This window comes from Cadophora gregata, assembly GCF_030347475.1.
Source record: "Cadophora gregata isolate MNR1 chromosome Unknown scaffold_9, whole genome shotgun sequence".
NCBI classification, from domain to species: domain Eukaryota; kingdom Fungi; phylum Ascomycota; class Leotiomycetes; order Helotiales; family Ploettnerulaceae; genus Cadophora; species Cadophora gregata.
In genome coordinates, this window is record NW_026695932.1 from 303,855 (window position 1) to 324,758 (window position 20,904).

The 20,904-nt window shown below is 47.2% G+C and overlaps 7 protein-coding genes across 8 annotated transcripts; 3 read left to right on the forward strand and 4 right to left on the reverse strand.

The window, feature by feature from the left end:
• Positions 1-1,525: 1,525 nt before the first annotated feature.
• On the forward strand, positions 1,526-4,898 carry ONS95_014433 (uncharacterized protein). The gene is made up of 3 exons (XM_058508082.1): positions 1,526-3,115; positions 3,164-3,754; positions 3,800-4,898. The coding sequence occupies exons 1-3, from the start codon at positions 2,041-2,043 to the stop codon at positions 4,750-4,752; spliced, it is 2,619 nt and encodes an 872-aa protein (XP_058355762.1). The 5' UTR covers positions 1,526-2,040; the 3' UTR covers positions 4,753-4,898.
• A 21-nt stretch (positions 4,899-4,919) lies between these two features.
• ONS95_014434 (uncharacterized protein) lies at positions 4,920-6,834 on the reverse strand (the record flags this gene model as incomplete). Its single annotated transcript, XM_058508083.1, has 6 exons — positions 4,920-5,319; positions 5,397-5,935; positions 5,991-6,062; positions 6,112-6,299; positions 6,353-6,528; positions 6,611-6,834. The coding sequence occupies 6 exons, from the start codon at positions 6,832-6,834 to the stop codon at positions 4,920-4,922; spliced, it is 1,599 nt and encodes a 532-aa protein (XP_058355763.1).
• Positions 6,835-7,765: 931 nt separating this feature from the next.
• Positions 7,766-10,646, forward strand: ONS95_014435 (uncharacterized protein; the record flags this gene model as incomplete). The annotated part of the gene is made up of 6 exons (XM_058508084.1): positions 7,766-7,835; positions 7,899-8,014; positions 8,060-8,550; positions 8,598-8,913; positions 8,963-9,682; positions 9,753-10,646. The coding sequence occupies 6 exons, from the start codon at positions 7,766-7,768 to the stop codon at positions 10,545-10,547; spliced, it is 2,508 nt and encodes an 835-aa protein (XP_058355764.1). The 3' UTR covers positions 10,548-10,646.
• Positions 10,647-13,752: 3,106 nt separating this feature from the next.
• ONS95_014436 (uncharacterized protein) lies at positions 13,753-14,882 on the reverse strand (the record flags this gene model as incomplete). The annotated part of the gene is made up of 3 exons (XM_058508085.1): positions 13,753-14,173; positions 14,228-14,543; positions 14,600-14,882. 3 exons carry the CDS (start codon positions 14,880-14,882, stop codon positions 13,753-13,755), a joined length of 1,020 nt encoding a protein of 339 aa, XP_058355765.1.
• A 377-nt stretch (positions 14,883-15,259) lies between these two features.
• On the reverse strand, positions 15,260-15,828 carry ONS95_014437 (uncharacterized protein; the record flags this gene model as incomplete). Its single annotated transcript, XM_058508086.1, has 3 exons — positions 15,260-15,365; positions 15,446-15,642; positions 15,697-15,828. The coding sequence occupies 3 exons, from the start codon at positions 15,826-15,828 to the stop codon at positions 15,260-15,262; spliced, it is 435 nt and encodes a 144-aa protein (XP_058355766.1).
• A 287-nt stretch (positions 15,829-16,115) lies between these two features.
• On the reverse strand, positions 16,116-17,432 carry ONS95_014438 (uncharacterized protein). Its single transcript, XM_058508087.1, has 3 exons — positions 16,874-17,432; positions 16,682-16,818; positions 16,116-16,632 (listed from the first exon to the last, which is right to left on the reverse strand). Exons 1-3 carry the CDS (start codon positions 17,127-17,129, stop codon positions 16,156-16,158), a joined length of 870 nt encoding a protein of 289 aa, XP_058355767.1. The 5' UTR covers positions 17,130-17,432; the 3' UTR covers positions 16,116-16,155.
• Positions 17,433-17,548: 116 nt separating this feature from the next.
• Positions 17,549-20,483, forward strand: ONS95_014439 (uncharacterized protein). 2 transcript variants are annotated; one of them, XM_058508089.1, is made up of 6 exons: positions 17,549-17,745; positions 17,898-17,909; positions 17,959-18,981; positions 19,032-19,451; positions 19,514-19,749; positions 19,807-20,479. In XM_058508089.1, exons 1-6 carry the CDS (start codon positions 17,726-17,728, stop codon positions 20,178-20,180), a joined length of 2,085 nt encoding a protein of 694 aa, XP_058355769.1. In that variant the 5' UTR covers positions 17,549-17,725; the 3' UTR covers positions 20,181-20,479. The 2 variants fall into 2 exon arrangements, with proteins under 2 accessions (XP_058355769.1, XP_058355768.1); XM_058508088.1 differs by having other exon boundaries at positions 17,898-18,981; positions 19,807-20,483.
• The last annotated feature ends 421 nt before the right edge of the window (positions 20,484-20,904 follow it).

Genomic DNA, 20,904 nt, shown 5'->3' on the forward strand with positions numbered 1-20,904 from the left:
GCCTCGTCATCATCTATTCAATTCTAATTTTGAAGTTTTCATTCCCCAAGCTTACCATGAAATACGAGATGTCCCTTGAGCAAGCATATTGCTAAGAAGCGTTGCGGATTTAGTCTGGAAAACGATAGAATGTCGAAAAAGAAGTTCAAAAGTTGGTTCTGATTAAGGGAGATCAACAACAGCGAAGTTGAATCTGACAAAGACTTGAATATGACAGCAATCGTCTTCCAGAGCTCGGAGAAAAAGTGTCATATTGCCACAGCACAACAAAGTAAATAAATCCTTCCCTCCATAGCTACCTCAAACTCCCATTGAAGCAGAATATACACAAGTACAGAATTTGTTGTCTACAAGCAGTTCCATCTATCTCTCAAACCATATGTTTTCTGGTTTTAGTTCGCTGCTTGTCTGCACCCTTCCCTGAGAGAAAAGGGTGTTTGCTTATATGCCTCTCAGGATTGAGGAGCGAGCGTACTTTTGAGAAGGAATATTAACATTGCTGAGGGAGAGGATCATATGGATAGTGAATGATGGTTGAGACTCACCTGCAAGTACCTTGTCTCACTGAGGGACGGAGATTGAGTATATAAGTCTCTACAGTTTGAGTGATTTGGAATGGCAGAGAGCGATGATGAGCTCAAAGAAGCCAATAAGGAGCGGACGGAAACATGGTCATCACATGCATTGCTGTGAAAAATTATTTGAATACGAGTATTCTTGGAGATAAGAGTGATAATTTGCAAATGTAACAAATGAGGTACTGTACAGAAATTTTGCTGTCATTACACAGATAACAAGTTAGTGACAACAGACTACAAGTTGACAGCAAAGGTCCGCCTCGCGTTCATCGAATTCGGGAGCCACGTCTCTGAGTCCGATTCCGCATTCTCTATGGGCGCATAGCACTAGACGATCCTAAGCCTTACGAAGTTACAGTACCTGGAGATGCTCGCTTGCCCGTATCACGCAAAAATTCTCTTCATCAGTCCATATGTCCTAGAACAGGTCCACCACAATGGGGAAGTCTCTCAGTATGGAGGCTGTTTTAATATGAACTTTTCGAGTTCTCTGAGGAGAGGAAAGTGTATGATATGGTGAATGATATGGTCGCAGCTTATATAAAAATACTCTACATTGAGTGTTTGGTCGCATGTCCTTTGGACTTCAATTCCGGAAAATTTGAGTAGAACATGACTCTATAGTCTTGTGTTGACTTGTAGTAGCTGGTCCCATTGTCAAAGATCTTTTCTGGGTATCGTTTCTAGTAATCTGATTCCAAAAGTCGAGACACAAGAGTACTTTTTCAGATTGTCTAGAGTGCACAGGATTAGCTATCCCTTCAACTAGTAAACTAAACACCTATTCTGCAGGGGGCTAATATTCTGAGGAAATGCCCTGTAATTAAGCGAAGAACAGCCTGTAACACGCTACTTCCCTGTAAGATAGGTAACGTTAGTGCCTCGCTTCAGCTTTGGTCCCTTAAAAAACTGTGTCTTCGGCAGTTGAGTGGATAGACATGACAGAATAGGGAGCTTCCAATGAGATTTTCAATTCTTCTATATCATACTGAAGAATTTCGAGTATCGAAATCTGGATTTAAGCGTACAGGCTACCACTGAGCCAATGTCCATTATGTTGCCTCTCTTTCAACCATTCGCCTTCCCAGCTTCCCCCACATTGCGGCGTATCCGCCTGAAGACCCCGGGCCTCTGTGCCCGCTCTGCCTTGACCCAAAGTTGGATGACCAACGCACCAAAAGATGGAGACTGTGGAGAGGTGCAGATTTTAGGTTCGGATTGTTGTGCATACGACTTCCTTCTTCGTTAACGCACACCATACAGTACCCACCAGAAAGTCTGGGCTCGGAAGCACCCCACCGGAACCTACTGCAAATGGGAAACACATAACCCCACCAATGGAACGACCGTGAAGTTCAGCCTCCCTCGTTGACGGCTTCGCCGAAGACATTGGACATTCGTTTAAGATTCCTTGTCTCGTCATAATTGTTCCAATTTGTGTTCGCTTTAAATCCGAATCCATATGTCGTCAAGTCTGGCTTTCAGCTCCTCCGGGGCTTTTCTCAATACGAAGTACAAGCATCGGAACACTATTGAGATCCCACAACATATTCTTCCCTTCAAGGTACATTCGAGTACTGGAAATGTTTCAACTCCAGATGTCCTATTATCACGAGAAAATGACCATGAGCCAAAATCGTCATGTACTTTGAAGCAGGTTGCTGGACAAGAGGAGACCGCTTCACTCATTCTTGACTTTAGATTTGCCGTTGCTGGTATACCTGTAATTCGAGTTGCTACTCTTCAACATACCTCATTACCCGTTCTTCTGGATCTGACATATTCAGAGGGCTTTCCAGGCATCGAACGACATGGTGGTGATGGGCCTTTCCCTTTCTCAGCCGGAGCAGACACACAGCGGCGGAACAGATTCAGGATTCGTGGGCCTGGTTTCTACGAAGCGAAACATGTCCAAGGAAGTCAGAGATGGATGAAAATCACTTTGGCATCAAAACAGCCGTGTTCGATATCATTGAGTTTAGCTGCGTTCAAGCCGACTACCGAGAACACGCCTTTAGACCAACTTCCGGGATATTTTGCCTGCTCAGATACCCAGCTCACAGATCTCTGGGGGTACGGAGCACGTACGTTGCAACTTAACTGTATTCCTGCGAGGACTGTTCCTCCTCCATGGCAAGTTTCAGAAGATATGGGAATTTTAGTCGATTCACAGAGATGCAATGCCTACGGGTGGGGAGGCGGGTGGGGGGATTATGAAGTGAAGTTTGAAGGGATGGTCATTGAAGGGGGTCTCTGCTGGGGTGTGAGGATGCAGCCAATTGGCGGCCACCTCTTCGTTCTCAACGTGGATGCAGGCGCCACTTCAACCACACTGGAACTGTGGTTTGGACTTTACAATAAGCCACAGAAGACTTTGGTTCCTCTTTTGTTGGAGTCTCAAGAGTTGAAGAACCGCAAAATTGAGGCCAGCAAGTGGTATAACATCAAATGCGTCTGTGTTGGAACCGAAGTATACAGGGTCTTTATTGATGGCCAGCTTGTGGGTACTTTCAAGACAGCTGCCTCTAATGCACCAAGTTAGTCATTCGCATTCAACAAGAACCTTTTATTGACTTCTGCCATAGAACCAGAAAGTCTTTCTTTCGGACCCCAAGGATTCCCACAAGGATCAATCGGTTTCGGGGCTGGCGAGGATCAGATCTGTAGATTTCGTAATGTCACAGTAAAGTCCGCAAATTCTGACGAGATTCTGTACACATCCGGTCTCAATAACCCCTCGGTACTGGGCGATTTTGGAATCAATTGGAATCCGCTGCCATACATTTTTGATGGAGCTAAGCGAGACCGGTATGCGTGGACTGCCGACATCATCACTGGAGGACCGGCATTATATTACTCAACAGCAGGTCTGGAATATATTAGAGGGAACATTGAAGCTTCTATGATGAGGTCTACGGCAAGGAACGGCGCCGCGGGTCTTCTACCAGGAGGAATTCCGCCTGGCAGAGAATTTGAACGTAGTGCCGACGACACCATGTTCAAAGTTCTGTCGGCAAGCTATTCTTTGTACCTCATCCTAGCTGTGTATGATTTCTGGCTTTATACAGGCGATGACCTTTTAGTTTCTACTTATTGGGAACAAATGCAAGGATGTTTAAAGTTCATGGAGGAGCTGGCGAACGATGATGGCTTGATCTCGGTTGAAGGAATGGCTGGTATGTACTGCTCTCCCGTTCCAAGAAAAGGGCTGACCTAGATAGCTATGGACTACGACTATTATAACGGTCAGCAAGCGGGAGTTGCTACAAAACGCAATGTCCTCTATGTCGCAGTACTCAGGAAGTGCGCTACAATGGCTCAGTCTGCAGCCATAGACGATCCAAAAGCCGCCCAGATCTATCTATCCCAAGCGAATCGAACAGCAGAATCCATAAACAAGCATCTCTTCAACCCTGAAACGGGTCACTACAAGATTACAGCTGACCGCCCAACTGGATTCCAACAAGAAACCAACGCCTGGCTCCTCACCACGGGCATTGCACCCGAGCCAATCCAAGCTTCCCTACTCCAGAAACTCAATGCCCTTTACACTGGTACACACAACAATTCACCTACACAGTTCTCCCAAGATACTCCAAACGTGCCACGGACCATCTCCCCAATCACCTCTACGTTCCACATCCTCGCATGCCTACAAGCTGGCGACGTCTCCTCGGCCGAGCACATCTTCCGCACAGTATGGGCACCAATGTGTGATGTATTCTCGCCTCACTTCACAGGCACGACCTGGGAGTTTATGAATCCTGACGGTACACCATTCGAAGATCAATTCTGCTCGTATGCGCAGCTCTTCAGTGTTGGTCCGACATCAATCTTATCGAGATTCGTGCTAGGCGTAGAGCCTGTCACGCCTGGATACAAGACATTCCTCGTGGCGCCGAGATTCAAGATGGATGGCGTGAGGTGGGCGGCGGGGAGAGTGCCTACTCCGGTGGGGGAGCCGATTGTTGTGAGGTGGGAATTGTTTGGTGTAGGCTGGAGGTTGTGGTGTAAGACTCCTGGGGGTTTGAATGGAGTTGCGAGGGTTCCGGAGGAGGTTTGGGTAAAGAGGAGGAGTTTGAAGATTAATGAGGTAGAGAAAGATCATGAGGAGCAAGAGATCCGGGTTGGTGGAGCTGATGGAGGAGAAGTGGATATCGAGATATATTTCTAGTTCACGGGAGCAAATTATTGTGTGGCATGTAAAGAACTGAAGTGCTTCTTCTAGGTCTTTGGATGTCCCAGAGGTCTCATGATGGACCAAGGTGAATAACACACAATAAAATGTGAATAAAACGCTACAATAATCAAAATATACAGTATTTATTTCTAAACATCGATCTAAGCATCTTCAGACTTAACATGCGGCACCTGAATACCAGTGCAAACAAAATTCTTGAACTGCCTCGTTGGCAAGTTCATCTCATACATCTCATCCAGCTCAGCATACGTACGATTCTTCGTCTCAGGAATATCTACCCATGAGACGACACCACAAATGATACTCAACCCCGCAAAGATGAACCCGGTCTTGCCGCCGAGGTTGCCAGCATCGGCACCGAACATGTACGGTACTGTGAAGCCGAAGAGCCAGGCCGCGAAGAACTGGCTGACGAAGCCGATACTGTTTGATACAGCGCGGAGGCGGACTGAAGATGCTTCAGAGGCGACGACTGGGTAGACGGCGCCGACAGATAGGGCGTATGCTTCATAGACGATGATCATGCCCAGACCGATGAATCTGATAATGCCCCACGTCAGTCAAGTTTTCAAATTTACCATATTGTTGAAGCAGAGGTTCGTGATGGAAGTACTCACAGAAGAGCTTCTGGACTTGAAAAGAAACCCGCGATACCAACAGCGGCCCAGAAGACGGCTGCAACAGCTGACCCCACCAGCATCAGTGTTCTGCGTCCAAACCATGTCATTGTCCAGAAGGTACCGAACAAGAAAACAATTCCAATAGCAAGCTTGATCAAGTTCATGTTGACCGCGAGTGCAGGATCCATTCCTCCGAGTTGGAGAAAGTATGTCATGTTGATGATGAACGTCATGCCAACGAGCTGTTGCGCTACATTGGCGAAGATGACGATACGGGTTCGACGCAGGTTGGTTCCTTTGAAGCATTGAACGTAGGAAACGGAATCTTGGTTCTTCTCGGCCATCAACTCATGTTCAACGACGGTCTGTAGGGCTGCGATCCTGGCTTCTGGGTCATCGTGGCTGTAGAGACGTTTGTATGATCGCAGAGCTTTGTCCATGTAGTTGCGCTTGATTAGGTAGATGGGACTTTCTGGGATACAGATTCCGGCAATGATTGCGACACCTGCAAGGGCCCACTGACTGGCAAAAACTCTCTGTTTGAGAGCTTAGATATGTGGTGATGTGTTGGCTGGCAGGGAGAGATCTTACATGATATGCAGAGGGGCTGACATCATTGACTTGAGAGCGAACTAGACCAACACCGATTAATTGTGCAGTGACCTGATACGTTAGTGAACATACGGATGAGCCAAACTGAAGATGTGCGTACTGTGAAGAAAGTGAAGCATGACACTAGAGGCCCTCGCAACCGGGAGGGTGAGATTTCAGATATGATGGTTAGGTATGCGGGTGTGATCAATCCGAATGCAAGTCCAGCGATGATCTTGCCCATGAGAAACATCACTCGTCTACTTTCTCTATTGGCGGGGTAATCGGAAAAGTAAATAACGGCAGTGGCTACAGCTCATGATTAGTTGGGAACCGGTGATATACAGATTGCATGTACTCACCGATAGCTGTCACGATGGCACCGAAGAGAAATGTAGTCCTTCGACCGAATCGATCCGATATACCACCAGACACAAGAGCTCCAGCCATGGCACCAACTTGGATCATGGAATTCCAGAGAGCAAGCCACATGGAAGGGATGATATATTTCGTGCCAACAAGAGTTCCAAAACTCCTCCTGGAAAGGTATTCAATCAGCAATTGTTCATTTCAATGTTCATTGCTGATTCAACGATTAGGGAATGTGAGGGAAAACATACTGAAAAGCGGGCATGGCAACAACCTGGCTGACAATAATCAGGTCGAATCCGTATACCATGGGTCCTGAAGCCAGTGTACAACACCAGCCGATTGTTTTTGGATTGGCTTTGATAGTATCCCAGATACTGACGGACATCTCATTGTTGACATCCGGTGGTAGGACGTGAGGACTTGCGTCCTCAACATGCGTCTCGGGCATATCTTTATCCTTAGTACTGCTCATGGCTGCTGTTGGAAGATGGAGTTAAGGATGAAAAGAGAGGGAGAGAGAGTGAGCTGTGAGCCGTGAGTTGAAGACGAGAAGCAATTATTGAAGTGCTCGATTTGACTTTCTCCTGGGCGGAGTTGCCGAACGAAGGCGTTAGCCCCATCTATTAAATATGTTGCTAGCAAAGAACCAGTTTCTGGGGCTTGGGGCTTGGAGTCTGGGGATCTGGAGTGGAGATGGTTGTGACTCCAGTAATTCACCAATATTTGCGCTTCCAAGAGGTCCAAGGCATGAAGTCTGGTGGAAAAAGGGGGTTTCATCGGAAGCCAGGTATCGAGTGAGACATGACTCGTGTTTTGTGGAGGAGATTCCAGGTACTGGGAACCTTCCGAGAATTACAAACCTTGTTCTTTGCCCCTGTTCCGAAGCCACAGAGTCCTCCATTTCAACCCAACCTCCTATAAATGCATTTACTTGGCATTCCGAAAGTTGGCATTTGTCTCTTGTCCTCCGACTATCTTGGATGTGTCTGGGCAAAGCGGAGATAAGACCTAATATTGTCGATAGTCGTCCGATGATTGTGTAGATCTCCGATGATAACCCGAATATATATGGATCATGAGGAGGATCGCCTTTTTGCAATAAAGAACAAAAGTGGGTGATATGGTGAACCCGTCTCTCCGACTTCTTCTGAGGAGAGTTCTCCCCAAAATTCTTCCCCATTTCCGTTTGTATATCGCTTTATCTGCGGCATCTGTGATTGCGCTCTGTTGATTTTGTATTTAGCGTAATTGGCCAGCACTGAAAAGTCTCATCCAACCGAAGTAGCATCCTGTCGAAATCGCATCCCGAACCATTTTGTCCTGACAATTGCACGGTAGTCCCAGTCAGCTTTTGTTTGCTTTCTTTCCAAAATTCAGATTCTCTTTGGAATCTTTTCCACAATATGGCGGCACTCGACGTGGAGAATGTTCTGTCAAATTTGTCGCCAAAAGAGAAAATCGACCTCTTATCAGGTAACTGCCTCTGATACTTGAAATAAACCCTTCTGTGCGACCACATTCGCTGATAAATTTCAGGAGGAAGCTTTTGGCACACAAAATCTTTACCGAAACATGGCATCCCGGGACTTAGACTTTCAGATGGACCAAATGGAATCAGAGGTCAGACATTCTTTGCTGGAACCCGGGGAGCAGTAAGTTTCTGGCTTTTCAAGGAAAATTGATGACTGACAGAACAGGTTCTTCCATGTGGTACCGCATTAGGTGCAACTTGGGATCGTGACTTGCTTGTTCGAGCGGGACGGCTTGTGGGCACAGAAGCTGTCGCAAAAGGCGTCCATGTTGTTTTAGGGCCGACAATCAATATCCAAAGAGGACCACTCGGCGGACGTGGATTTGAGTCAATCTCTGAAGATCCGGTTCTGAGCGGTCTCGCTGCAGCATCGTTAATCGAGGGTATTCAGGCCAACGGCGTGGTTGCTTGTCTCAAGCATTTTGTCTGTAACGATCAAGAGCATGAGCGAAATCGTGTCGATGTCAGAATCACACAACGAGCTCTGAGGGAAGTTTATTTACTACCTTTTATGCTTGCTATCAAAGGCGGGAAACCAGGGGCAATGATGTCCTCGTACAACAAAATCAATGGCATTCATGTCAGTGAGAGTAAAGAGTTGCTGAACAATGTGCTGAGGACAGAATGGGGTTGGCGGGGACTGATTATGAGTGACTGGTAAGATCTCGAAAGAGCAATATGATTCTACTGCTAACGAATTTCAGGTTCGGCACTTACTCCACCTCAACTGCTATTCACGCGGGGTTGGATTTAGAAATGCCTGGTCCTTCGAGGTTTCGCGGAACAGCATTGGGCCATGCAATAACGACGAATAAGGTTGGAAAACACGTCATCGATACGCGAGTGAGAGAAGTGCTTCAGCTTGTCAACAGCTGTGCTGCATCAGGAATAGCCGAAAATGCACCAGAACTAGAAATTGATAGTCCGGAAAGTCGAGCGCTGTTGAGAGAATTAGCGAGCAGCTCAATCGTGCTTTTGAGAAACGAGAACAAAACACTTCCATTTTCGAAGACGAAATCTGTAAGATCTTAGAATGTTACGTAGATATTCAGCACTAATTTCGGGCTAGACAGTTGTGATTGGACCGAATGCAAGGATAGCTACAATTTGTGGTGGTGGGTCCGCATCTTTACCTTCTTACAATGCCAGCACACCATATGAAGGGTTCCAAGCAGCCTTGGGCATCAAGGTTCCATTCACAGTAGGAGCCTACTCTCACAAGGAGCTTCCCATTCTGGGATTACAAGTCAAGACCGCAGGAGGTGAGGACGGTATGAGCTTCAGCGTCTACAACGAACCTCCAACGGCATCTGAACGCTATCAAGTCGATCGGAAGGTCATAACTAAGACTGATGCCATGCTAATGGATTACGTCGTGCCAACAAACACAAGTGGCCTTTGGTATGCCGACATAGAAGGCTATTTCACCCCGGAAATCAGCGGGGAATATGAGCTCGGTCTATGTGTTTATGGCCAAGGTCAGCTTTTTGTAGATGCAAAGTTGGTAATAGATAACTCCACCAAGCAGCGCCAGGGGACTGCCTTCTTTGGCTGTGGGACTGTAGAAGAGAAGGCGGTGATTTCAGTCAAGGAGGGACAGACATATCATGTCAAAGTCGAGTATTCAAGCGCACCTACCAATACGCTTGGCTCCGGAGGCGTGGTGAGATTCGGTGGTGGTGGGTTCCGTATCGGAGGAGCTTTTGTAATTGATCCTGAGGCTGAAATTGAATCCGCTGTGAAGCTGGCTCAAGGTGCTGACCAAGTCATAATCTGCGCTGGCCTCAATGTAAGTTCTCACTTTGTCTTCTACCCGAAATATTTTAAGAAAGTATAAATTGACAAACCCGTGTACATAGGCCGATTGGGAGACTGAAGGCAGCGACCGACAGCACATGTCCCTCCCAGGGCATCTCGACGCAATGATATCCCGAGTCGCTCGCGCAAATCCAAATACTGCAGTTGTTCTGCAAGCTGGAACACCAGTTTCCATGCCATGGATAGATGACGTCTCAGCTGTGGTCTGGGCTTGGTACGGGGGCAACGAAGCTGGTCATGCCATCGCGGACGTCCTGTTCGGTACCGTCAATCCCAGCGGCAAAACCTCCCTCTCCTTCCCCAAGATCCTTGAGGATAACCCTACCTTCCTCAGCTTCAAGAGCGAGCGTGGCCGCACGCTTTATGGCGAGGATGTGTATGTTGGGTATCGGTACTATGAGTCTGTCAGACGCGAGGTGCTTTTCCCTTTCGGTCATGGGCTGAGTTATACGACTTTTGAATTTTCTGATTTAGAAATTGAACATAATACGACTTTGGGGATCGTTAAGGTGTCCGTTACTGTGGAGAATACCGGTTCGATTGCAGGCGCGGAGGTGGTGCAAGTGTATGTTGCGCAGCGAAATCCATCTATCGGACGGCCAAAGAAAGAGCTGAAGGGCTTCACGAAAGTACACCTTCAGCCAGGAGAAAAGAAGACTGGCGTTGTGGAGATTGAGACCAAGTATGCGACGAGTTTTTGGGATGAGGAGAGGGATGAGTGGGTGTCGGAGCAGGATACGTATGACGTACTCGTTGCAAATACCAGTGCGGCGAGTGGACAGATCTTGTGGGGGAGCTTTATTATTGCTAGGACGACTTGGTGGAAGGGTTTGTAGAAGCACCGACTAGAATTGGGTGATAGAACAGATATATATACAACGATGAAAGTCATGGGTTGGAGTTTTAGATTGTTAGATGGAGTAACAGAAGCGGGGTTGAGATAAGAAATACAGTTGTTCGCTTACCTTACCGTGGAAAAAAACAGTGCCTCGCTGTGATACATAAAACCCCGATTGATTCTGGGCATTTACAGAAGGATACTCTAAATATAATGCTTGAGTAGAGAGTAGCGTCCCGGTGTCTCGGTATTTCCAGGGTCTGATGACGCATCGGCTTGAGAGTCCAGTCCCAGGTGTGCAATAGTGCGGGTTGGTGACCAGGGCCTTAGCATCTTAGTAGAGGTAGATAGTGTAGAACAAGACCTTAATTTATGGAGACGACTAGACACCGGTTCTGGCTAGTTGCTATGCTCGTCAACTTCGCCTGCGGCTCCTCCCAGAAGAACAACCGTTTGGAAGACCCTTGGCGATAGTGCACGAATACTGATAAAAGCTGCCAAAAAATCCACTCAGTGCAACATGTGACGATCAGAGGGGAGGGATGACCAACGGAATCGTGTTTCCAACGCTGTTCTTTCCTCTCGATATGGTTCGACTAGATACTGAACTCACGTGACAGCTTTTAAACAATCCTTTCCAGCTGGCAGACCCTGATCTTGTTTGATCGATGGATTACGTCTATGAGATAAGATGATAGAACTTGAGTCTTTCTTTCGTCCAGTGTTACATAACAAACACATGGCATTCTGGAAACGTTGCCTGACCCTTTCGAAGGCTGCGACGGCCGTCCTTGCCTTGTCCAGCTCGCAGAACGGCATTCTGCGATTTTCACATGCTATTGAGTGCCAAGAGATTAAGATGTGCAACAAAATTCGCGTTCGATAGTTTAGTGGCCTTGCTGGTATAACTCAAGCTGGTGCTAGCATTTGTGTTGTAGAGGAACTGTGGATCCTGAAAAGGACGATGTGGAGCACTCGGTCTTTAAGTGACCGCTTTGGCAGCTACTACCTAGTTTCTTCCCGAACCAAGTGAGGAGATGTCTAACATAGTTCACTATAAGTTGTTACAATAAATGGAAACCACAGAACAAACGATCATGGTCCAAGACGGGCTCCGAATGGCCAACAAAGCCAGTACCATTTCTGGTCCAAAATATCAGACTTGCAGGGGTATGAGAAATGCAACAAAGACGAGAAATCAGACTATGAATCAAGCTAATCAATAACGATATAATCCGCAGGGGTCTCAGATATGCAACAAAGATAAACTTATTGAGCCAGGCGGTCCCAAAGCTGGAATATGTGGCACGCTTACAAAGTAGCAAGGTTTGCAGGGGTGGTAAGATGTGCAACAGATGCTTTTGATTACTGCTTTTGGAAAGACTAGAAAGGGCGGGAAGACCGGGCTAGGTTTTTACCAGGGATGTAGAGATAGTGTGCTGGCAAGCCCAAGGGTGCCCATGACGTTGGTGTCGGCCTGGGCCTGGTCATGTGATGCGACCATTATACATTTACTTACACTTTCCAACGTCCTCCAGGTCGCTGATTTCCCATGTCTATAAATGATACGAAACATGAAGAATAAAATAATTCACTTCCAAAATAAGTGGACAGTCTTTTTCCGCGAGTAAAATTGACACGTCAGCCATGTCTTTCTTTGAAGTCCTCATCCCGGTCTAGGTGCTGCCAAGGGTTCACCTGAGTAGAACCCATTGCAAGGTCGCATATGAGGCAGAAAACATGTAGTACGCAATGAGTGAACATTCCAAAGTTTGTGGAATATTCAGATGGGCTCTCGAGAATGGATCTTCCAGAAACGAAGTTCCAGTCTTTTGCCCGGCAATCCTTTCCGCAGCTAGCGAGCCTACAATCTTTCATTCTCTTCTGAGATATATAAAGACCAATCCAGTGGACTAACCCAAGGAGATGTGATGTTTTACTCGCAGATTGTTGAAGGTTTGCTCTCAAGCTTCAGCCTCACCACAACGGACCCCTCCACTCGGTTCCTTGACTCCACCCCGCTATCGAAAATCATAGATATCGACAGGGAGAATTTAGACGACATGGGTTCTACGATATGCAACAAATATAAGCTCGAGGATTGACGATCTTGTGAGCCCTTGCATCAATCCAGATTCGGAAGCATAGTGCTGGCTTGAGTTTGTCTATTGGAACGCCAAAGAAGCAAAACTTGGTATCTGCGAAGGAACAGGGGATGCTCGATATGCAACAGACACAAATCAAACATTCAGCTTCAGCCCAAGCGAGTTTTGTCAAGGTTTAGGGTGCAAAGTCAAGCAGAGCCTTGCTCACGCCACCACGACCGAGATCTCAGAACAAGGGAAGATGTTGGGATCAAAGAGGGGAGCAGGGGATGTTCGACGTGCAACAAATAATGAAATCTGGTAATCGAGAGGCTTTTGTGCTGTAGCGTCGACTTGGGGCCCTTGCCAGCAAGGATAACGAAGGAGACCGGCGCTCTGAGCCTGTGAAATGTAACCAGTGGTTATCTGCACAGGCACAGGGATTTGAAGGCTTGTATTCGATCAGAGCGAGCTCTTATCGAATGTTTGCGAGAATGGCTTACTTAGTTCAACGCCATGAAGCCTGGGGTTCGTTCGTTGGGTCCCTTGGTTGCGGGGGACTGCCGCCCCCTGCTTTTCTGCGCTGCGCTGTGAGGCTGGCTGATCCGCACGGGCTAGGTTGGTGAGACGGGCTGCTCCCTCAGCCATTCGTCGTTATGACGCAAGGTAGGTGCATCGCAAAGTTTCGTTATGCAGTGTTGTTAAAGAAAACGGGATGAGAAGATGAGAAGTTGGGAAGAGGATATGGATCTTCATCCATTGCCGGAAAGACAAGCGGGGTGAAAAGCGAAATTTCATCAATGCTTGACGCAGCTCAGCGCAGTACGTTTCCATCTTTGATATACGAAGGTAGCCTTGCTAGAGAGATCCGGTTCAAAATCCTCGTAGAAACTTCATACCCTGGCGAACGTAGCCAGTAGACATGTTGCCCTGCAACAACTTTATCACGTTTCGGTCACGCCAGACTGAGCTGTGAAAAGAATGCTTCATTTGAATGTTAGCAAGAGATACACTGGCAGGAAGACAAGTCTCAGCCTCTACCACGATCGAAGCAGGGAAAATGTACACGGCGAAGAAAGAATAATATATTACACAGGAACGGCCACCACCGAAAATCCATCACAGCTTCCTCTCTTGGCCAGCCTTCGTATACAATCCCAAATTATCTAACAATGGTCTATCATGTACTGCAAACAGAAACGCCGGATTCTCGTCGCTCTTATTCAGATGGGCTATCTTCGACCATGCAGGCACACTGAATGTGTCGTTCGCTTCCCACTCGATGACTTCGGTAACCCCTCCTGGGCTGACAATGGTTGTTTGTCCTACGCCTTCATAGACATGATACATGAATGATATTGACTCCTGCGTTTCAGATGTTTGATGACCAGCTTCGATCATTTCAGCTTGCGCACCGAGAGTGGTCGACAAAGGGGCTCCGTCACTGTTGTAATGATGTACGCGGTGAGGTCCTGTCTGAGAATCGAAGCCATCTTGTGCCTCTTTCCAAGGATGGCGCCATTTGTATGATTCGGAGTATCTATATCAAGATCAGTACCTTCTCCTTTGATATTGGAGGCCAGACTTCGCTTACGTGCTTGGGTATCTGCTCTCGCTATACATCTCGGCGAAATTAACTGGGATATGTCTGAATAGCGGGAGGTTCAAGCCGTCTAGCCAGATCACTGGCTCTGTGCCTTCATTTCCATGGTCGTGCCAGTGCCAGGATGGGGTCAAGATAACATCCCCGCGCTCCATGAACATCTTTTCGCCTTCTACGGCAGTGAAGCCTTTCGAGCCCTCGATAATGAAACGCATGGCAAAGGCTATATGGCGATGTGCAGGTGCAATTTCATTTGGGAGGATCAGCTGCAGACCACCATAGATGGTGTCTGTGGTGTATGGTGCATCTATGGAACTATCAACGACGCTATTTCTTTAATATATGAGAGAAGCCATTGCTTACCCAGCGTTGGATTGACGAGCATGAGAACCCGGCGTTCAGCTTCTTCTGCGCCAACAATTTCTCCAGCTTCCATGAGCAGAGGTTTGCACTTCTTGTATGCCCATTTCATTGGAACTGATGTTGGATTTGGGTTGGGTGGAACCATCTTGCTCATCTGAGTCCATAGAGGTTGAAGGTGTAGCTCTGGTAGAGGAGCCATAAATGCTTCTTCGGCAGTCATTGCTGGGAGTGACAGCTTCTCAGCAGTGCCAGCGGCAGCAGTGGCAGTAGCTGTTTGAGACATTTCTCTGGTAGACGATTGATAAAGGCTTCCTTTAGGAGGAATAAGAAACAACTTTTAATGAAGTCAAACAACTTGACTAGTTGATATGGTGTTTACACGGAAAAATCTGAGAAGGTCACCGTGGTAGACATGAAATTCAAAGAAAGCTGTCCTAATCCGTACATTCCGTGTCAGAATACATTCATTGGTCTAGTCCAGCTACCCTCAGTCATCAGGAGATCCTCCCCGAGCCCCCAGAGGGTGTGGCCGCCGTTCACCACGGGATGGGGTTGAGACCCCTCCTCCGAAAAGCGGAACCAGGATTAGGCTTCCGAAATTCTGAAGCCAAGCCCATTCCGCTCGGAAGTACATTGGACGCACTGTGACGAGATCCATTGCTATGCACCAGGCATATTGTCAAATGACTTCCCTCCTATAATTGGGGCGAGGAAAGGTGGTCTCAATTTGGCAAAGAACTCGGCAGTGGGTTGACATGAGTAGAATCTAGGAAGTTGGACTTGTAAGCTTGGTTCCGAGGCTGCCAAAACAAAAGGAAGCGGAGAATACCAAGGAGCATCACTTACTGTTCTCCAAACAACGACGTCCGGACGATGATCTTCTCTCCTCCATGGTTCATGGGAATAGTCCAGAGCGTACACCCGCACTGACCACAGAAAACTTTGTGCTTGTCTTTCCCGCTTGTGGTCTCGGTCACAATCCACGTTTTGCAGAGGTCTTGACCTTGGCAGAGGTTTATGGACTCTTTCGGGAACTTTGCCATCTAAGAAGGAGAGATAAGCGAGTGTGTTGTTACAGGTAGAGGTTTTTGACTTACAAGTTGATATAGCCCGCCCGCTCCTTTGGAGCAATCAATACAGTAACAAGCGAACACCTTTTCTGGCGAGCCTGTCACTTTAAATTGTATGCCCTCGCACAAGCAGGCACCGTTGATGGGTTGAAGTGACATCGTGTAATGAGAATCGGTGAGGAGTCTACAGAAAGACACTCGAATTGCAGCCGGATCGAATAGAAGGTGCGAAAGCTGCTATTTATGTTTTCACAACAACTCCGGCGCCACGTAATGGCGGACAACCTTTTTCACTCTCCGAACTGCTCACGAGGACATTAAGTAAACTTTGAAAGCTTGTTAAGCTCTTTATTATGTGTCATGAAGCGCAATATTTTGTAAATTAAGATTGAGTCTTATGTTTTTCGAAAGTCTTTCTGCAATCTGGAAAGGACATATCTTAGTTTCATGCATTTAGATTGTGTTAATAGGATGTCTTCATACGCTCTATTCATAAACCATCTTGTTGATACAGCTACTCAGATGCTCAATTTTAACCTCCACCACATCACCATCAATAAGCCATTTCGGCTCAGCCATTCCCATCGCTACACCGGCTGGTGTACCCGTCATGATCACCGTTCCCTTTTCTAACGTGGAGCCCTGACTCAAAAAGCTTACAATGGCGCGAACATTGAACAGCAGATCATCTGTACTCGTATCCTGACGAAGTTCTCCATTGACGAACGTCTGCAGTCTCAAATTGTCTGCTGCACCGACTACTGATGGCGAAACTAGCATTGGCCCGATGGGAGCGAACTTGTCGAATCCTTTGGCGAAGCACCATTGTGGCACACCTCCTGCGTATGCGGGATCTTTTTGCCATGTTCTTGCTGAGACATCATTGGATGGCGTGAAGCCTGCAACATACTCAAGTGCATTTTCAGGACTGATGTTCTTGCCGGTTTTGCCGATCACAACAGCCTTTGATATGTTAGTTCATATTGCAGCAATTCACACAATCAGAACTGACCAGCTCTCCTTCATAATCCAGATTCTTTCCCTGTGCTATCTTTGGAATTGGGACATCTTCGTCATATCTCGCAAGACATGGTGAAGATTTGATAAACAGAGAAGGAAATGGCGGGGGTTTGCGGCCTCCCTCTGCAACTGTTGGGGTTGTTAGATCAAATATCCCAAGATACACATGCCAATGATTGCCTACTGTGCTTCATGTAATTAAGGCCAATACATTTGATGATTGGAACATCCGTAGGTTTCAGAACTTCGAGTATGCTCTGTACTTGAACTTTCTCCCCAGGGGCTGACAGAGCAAACGGATCTGAGCCCTCGAGCTTCAGAGCATACAGCGTCTGGCTGGCAAGTGACTTAAGTAGGTCTTCCGCGTGCTCAATACATGGTTCTCCAAAAGACGTGATACCCTTCGTGTCTACAAATCTGATTAACCTTGCCCAAGCCATGTTTGTTTGCAGAGAAGACTTGGTTGAAATTCAGGGAGTCGAAACAAAACGCAGCCGTTAGTTTATGTATGGATAAAATCGTTTGAGGGAGAAGGAAGCGCAGGAAAACCTGTACATGACTACTTATGTAAGGAATGTGAACAGTTCTACTCTCTGAATGCAAGACTATTTCGGAGCAGGATGAAACTCAACATTGACATCCGAACTCGCCCGGAGCTCTCATAACTTGGTTAATTGTGGATGTGATTGAAGCCACTTTGGTCTTCGGCGAGGTCACAATTACAGTAGGTCAATACTGTTCCGATATTGCATGATACGAGGCCAAGGACTCCTGAATTTGGCGAATGGCCTTGGCTGCTGACTCGCTAGTACGCCACTTTCAATCGACCTCGCCCTTCCGAAGAACCCTGTTCCGTAAACCCCTCTCTCCACAACCCCACAAATACTCTCTCCGCTCCAGCTTGTCTTGCCTTCCGATGTTCCCTTCCATTCTGCCGAACAGGGTATTCAAACGTCAAAGATATGTCTGATGCTCCAAAACAAAAGCGCCACAAGATTGATGTTGCGTGTGATCGCTGCCGAGCTCGGAAGGTTAAATGCTGTGGGAGCAGGCCAGGTGAGTGGAATCAGACACTCATTGTCAGGGCAGCGCTAGGGAACAGTCCTAGGTGCTCCATGGCAGTGGTGATATTTTGGTTGAATTTTATAAGGACCTGCGAGTTCTGGGTTTCCAATGGGAGCAGTATAGCTGACAGGCCCTCAAACTAGTGTGTGCACAATGTATGCGACGCAATGCTCAATGTAATTACACTGATGACGGCAGTCCCAGGCCTCCTGCTTCGACTCGGGTGCCAGCTGGGACGATCCAAAATCACCAGCCTACATCATCAACGAATGGAACACTGCACGGTGCTTCGCCCGTAGCCCAGCCCCCTCTCCCGGTTCCAGCTTCAACCAGTTTAGGCACAGTCGGAACTTCTCAAGAATGCCATGAGGTTCATCCGTCTACTTTTGTATCAACAAACATCAATCAGTCAACAGACGAAGCTCCGAGAGTCGATGATGTTTCCAACTTTCGCGGTCCATATAGAACAGGGAGTATGCACACTCCAAATGGCGCTGGAATTCCGACTGTTGACAGTATCAATTCCATGACTGGTCCGATCGAATCATCGAGTCCAAGTTTCTTCGGAAATAGCTGTGCCAGTTCTTTTATGCAGCAGCTGAAGTCAGCTGTAAATATCCAAGTACAAATTCCGCGTGGTCATGAGCAGCCTGTGTACATGTATCCTGTTGGCACTTCACCGCACCGGTCAGCCCTTGAAGCTTCACGTGTGAGGCTCGACTATACACTTCCTCCTCGGAGGGTGGCAGACAGTTTAATGAAAACATATTGGGAGCTGATTCATCCTCTGTATCCGTTCCTCGATGAAAACTTCATGCACAAAGCTTACACGTCGATCTGGCTTGGAGAGTCTCCGGATCCAGAAGACCCTGTCCTCATAGCTATTCTCAACTCGATATTTGCTTCGGCATGTCAATTAGAAGAGAGTATGGATTGTGGAGAGCGGGCAACTTTAGCTGCAACCTTCTTTACACGGGCCCAGGACCTCATCCATGAGAGCTTATGGTCTGTGGGATCAATACAGACCGTCCAGTGTCTACTCATCATGGGACAATATTTGCAGAGTACAAGTAATGCCCATCAATGCTGGATGGTTATCGGCCATGCAGTCCGGATCGCTCAAGGCTTAGGACTACACTTACCACAGTCAAACGCGTATGAGAATCATTCCGCTCAGGATAGTGAACTTACCCGACGGGTTTGGCACGGGTGTATATTAATGGATAGGTACATCACACACACAGAACTCGCTGTTCCGAAGCTTATGATGATGACAGGATATTGTCCATGACATTTGGTCGTCCGGCTATGATCTCCAGTGTGGTCGCCAGAGCTGTTCCTATACCACAAATTTCCCCTCACGATCCCCGACCACCAGTCCAAGCACCACACATAGACTCCCCAGAGCACAATGCTTCGCCCCTGACATTCTATGTCAAGACCCTTCAACTCTACGACATCATATCCGAAACCCTCTCAAGTACGCTCTATGCTGTTCCTGGAGTGGAGAAAAACAACCGGGGACATGCAGACGCTGTAACGAACAATGTGGATTCCTCCGAGATAGCCACGGTTTTAAAGATGGATCATGATCTCATGGGTTGTGGTCGTAGCCTACCTTCATACCTGCGGATATCCTCATTAGATTCATTTACATCTCCGATTTTCCAGCGGCAGGCGGTTGTCTTTAGAGCCAGGTGAGATATATATTCTATTCAACCGAGCACATCAGGAATTCTTGAACTAATGTTTTTCTAAGGTTTCTCCATGCACGAATTCTCATACTCCGCCCTATTCTCTCTCGCTTCTGCCTCCCTCAATCCCGTCCTCTCTATGCCGGCACGATTCTTGACGAGAGCGTTGGCGAACGCATGAGTTTTCAGTGCTCTGCACTCTGTCTTACAGCAGCACATAATCTGATTGGTCATATTAGCACACACTTCCGTTCAAGGGGCAAGATTGGGATGTTGCCTGCGTGGTGGTATTGTATTTTCTGTACGTATATACCCCACGATAGGATTTAGCTACTACCCAGCTAATGTAGAATGCAAGATATCTACACGGCGTCCACCATTTTCTTGACATCACGCTTGCGACCAGCCCTTGAGCAGAGCAGTCCCATCTACTCAATCGCGGAGTCCTGGTCCTCGGCCATCGAAATGCTCAAAGCACTCTGCTGTCATGGAGAACTAGCCGAGCGATGTGTGGCTGCGCTGGAGATCCTGTCGGCAACCATTTCTGCTGCTACTGTTTCGGCTGTCGATGAGCAAGCTGGCGGTGGTACAGAGAGCGGTGACATTGGCAGGGTGGGTGGCCCGGATGGGATTGCTAGTGGCATGGAGCCTGGAATTGGCCATGCACCCGAGGGGTTCCCGAATGTGGTGTTTGATTTTGAGGACATGTCGTGGCTGAATAATATCCCATGAAGTCCAACTAGCTGTGCTCATGTCTTCAGTAAGCCTGTACTTAATGTAGTGTTTGTTATTGGAATGAAGGGCTTCACGTAATTAATTATGCGCTCTCTTAGGCGGTGGAGTATGGAATATGGAAGCACTGAAGAGTGGGAATACTATCAACGTCCCTACGGGGGTTTTTTTACAGACACTGTCTGCACTTCCTACAGATATTGTCTGTAAATAGGTATTTTAGACAGATTTTCTATCTATATTTTAGTTAATTGTCTGTATTTTTCTCAGCTAGAAACTCTAATTTTAATCGATTTTTGAAAATTTAGAGTGAAAATATAGATATTATCTGTAATTTAAGGGAAATACAGCTATTATCTGTATTTTAAGAGTTTTCTGACTAATAAAGTTAACTTCCCCCCTCCTATTTCCTCCTATATTTTTCTTCCTTTCCCTTTTCTTACTCTCTCTCCCTTCTTTAAGGTCTCCCTTTAAAGGTAAGTCTCCCTCCCCTCCTAAGGTAGGTCTCCCTCTCACCCCTCTAAGGTAAGTCTCCCTCCCTCCTAAGGTAGGTCTCCCTCTCACCCCTCCAAAGGTAGGTCTCCCTCTTACCCCTCTAAGGTAGGTCTCCCTCTCACCCCTCTAAGGTAAGTCTCCCTCCCCTCCTAAGGTAGGTCTCCCTCTCACCCCTCTAAGGTAGGTCTCCCTCCCTCCTAAGGTAGGTCTCCCTTCTGAGTGTTCCGGA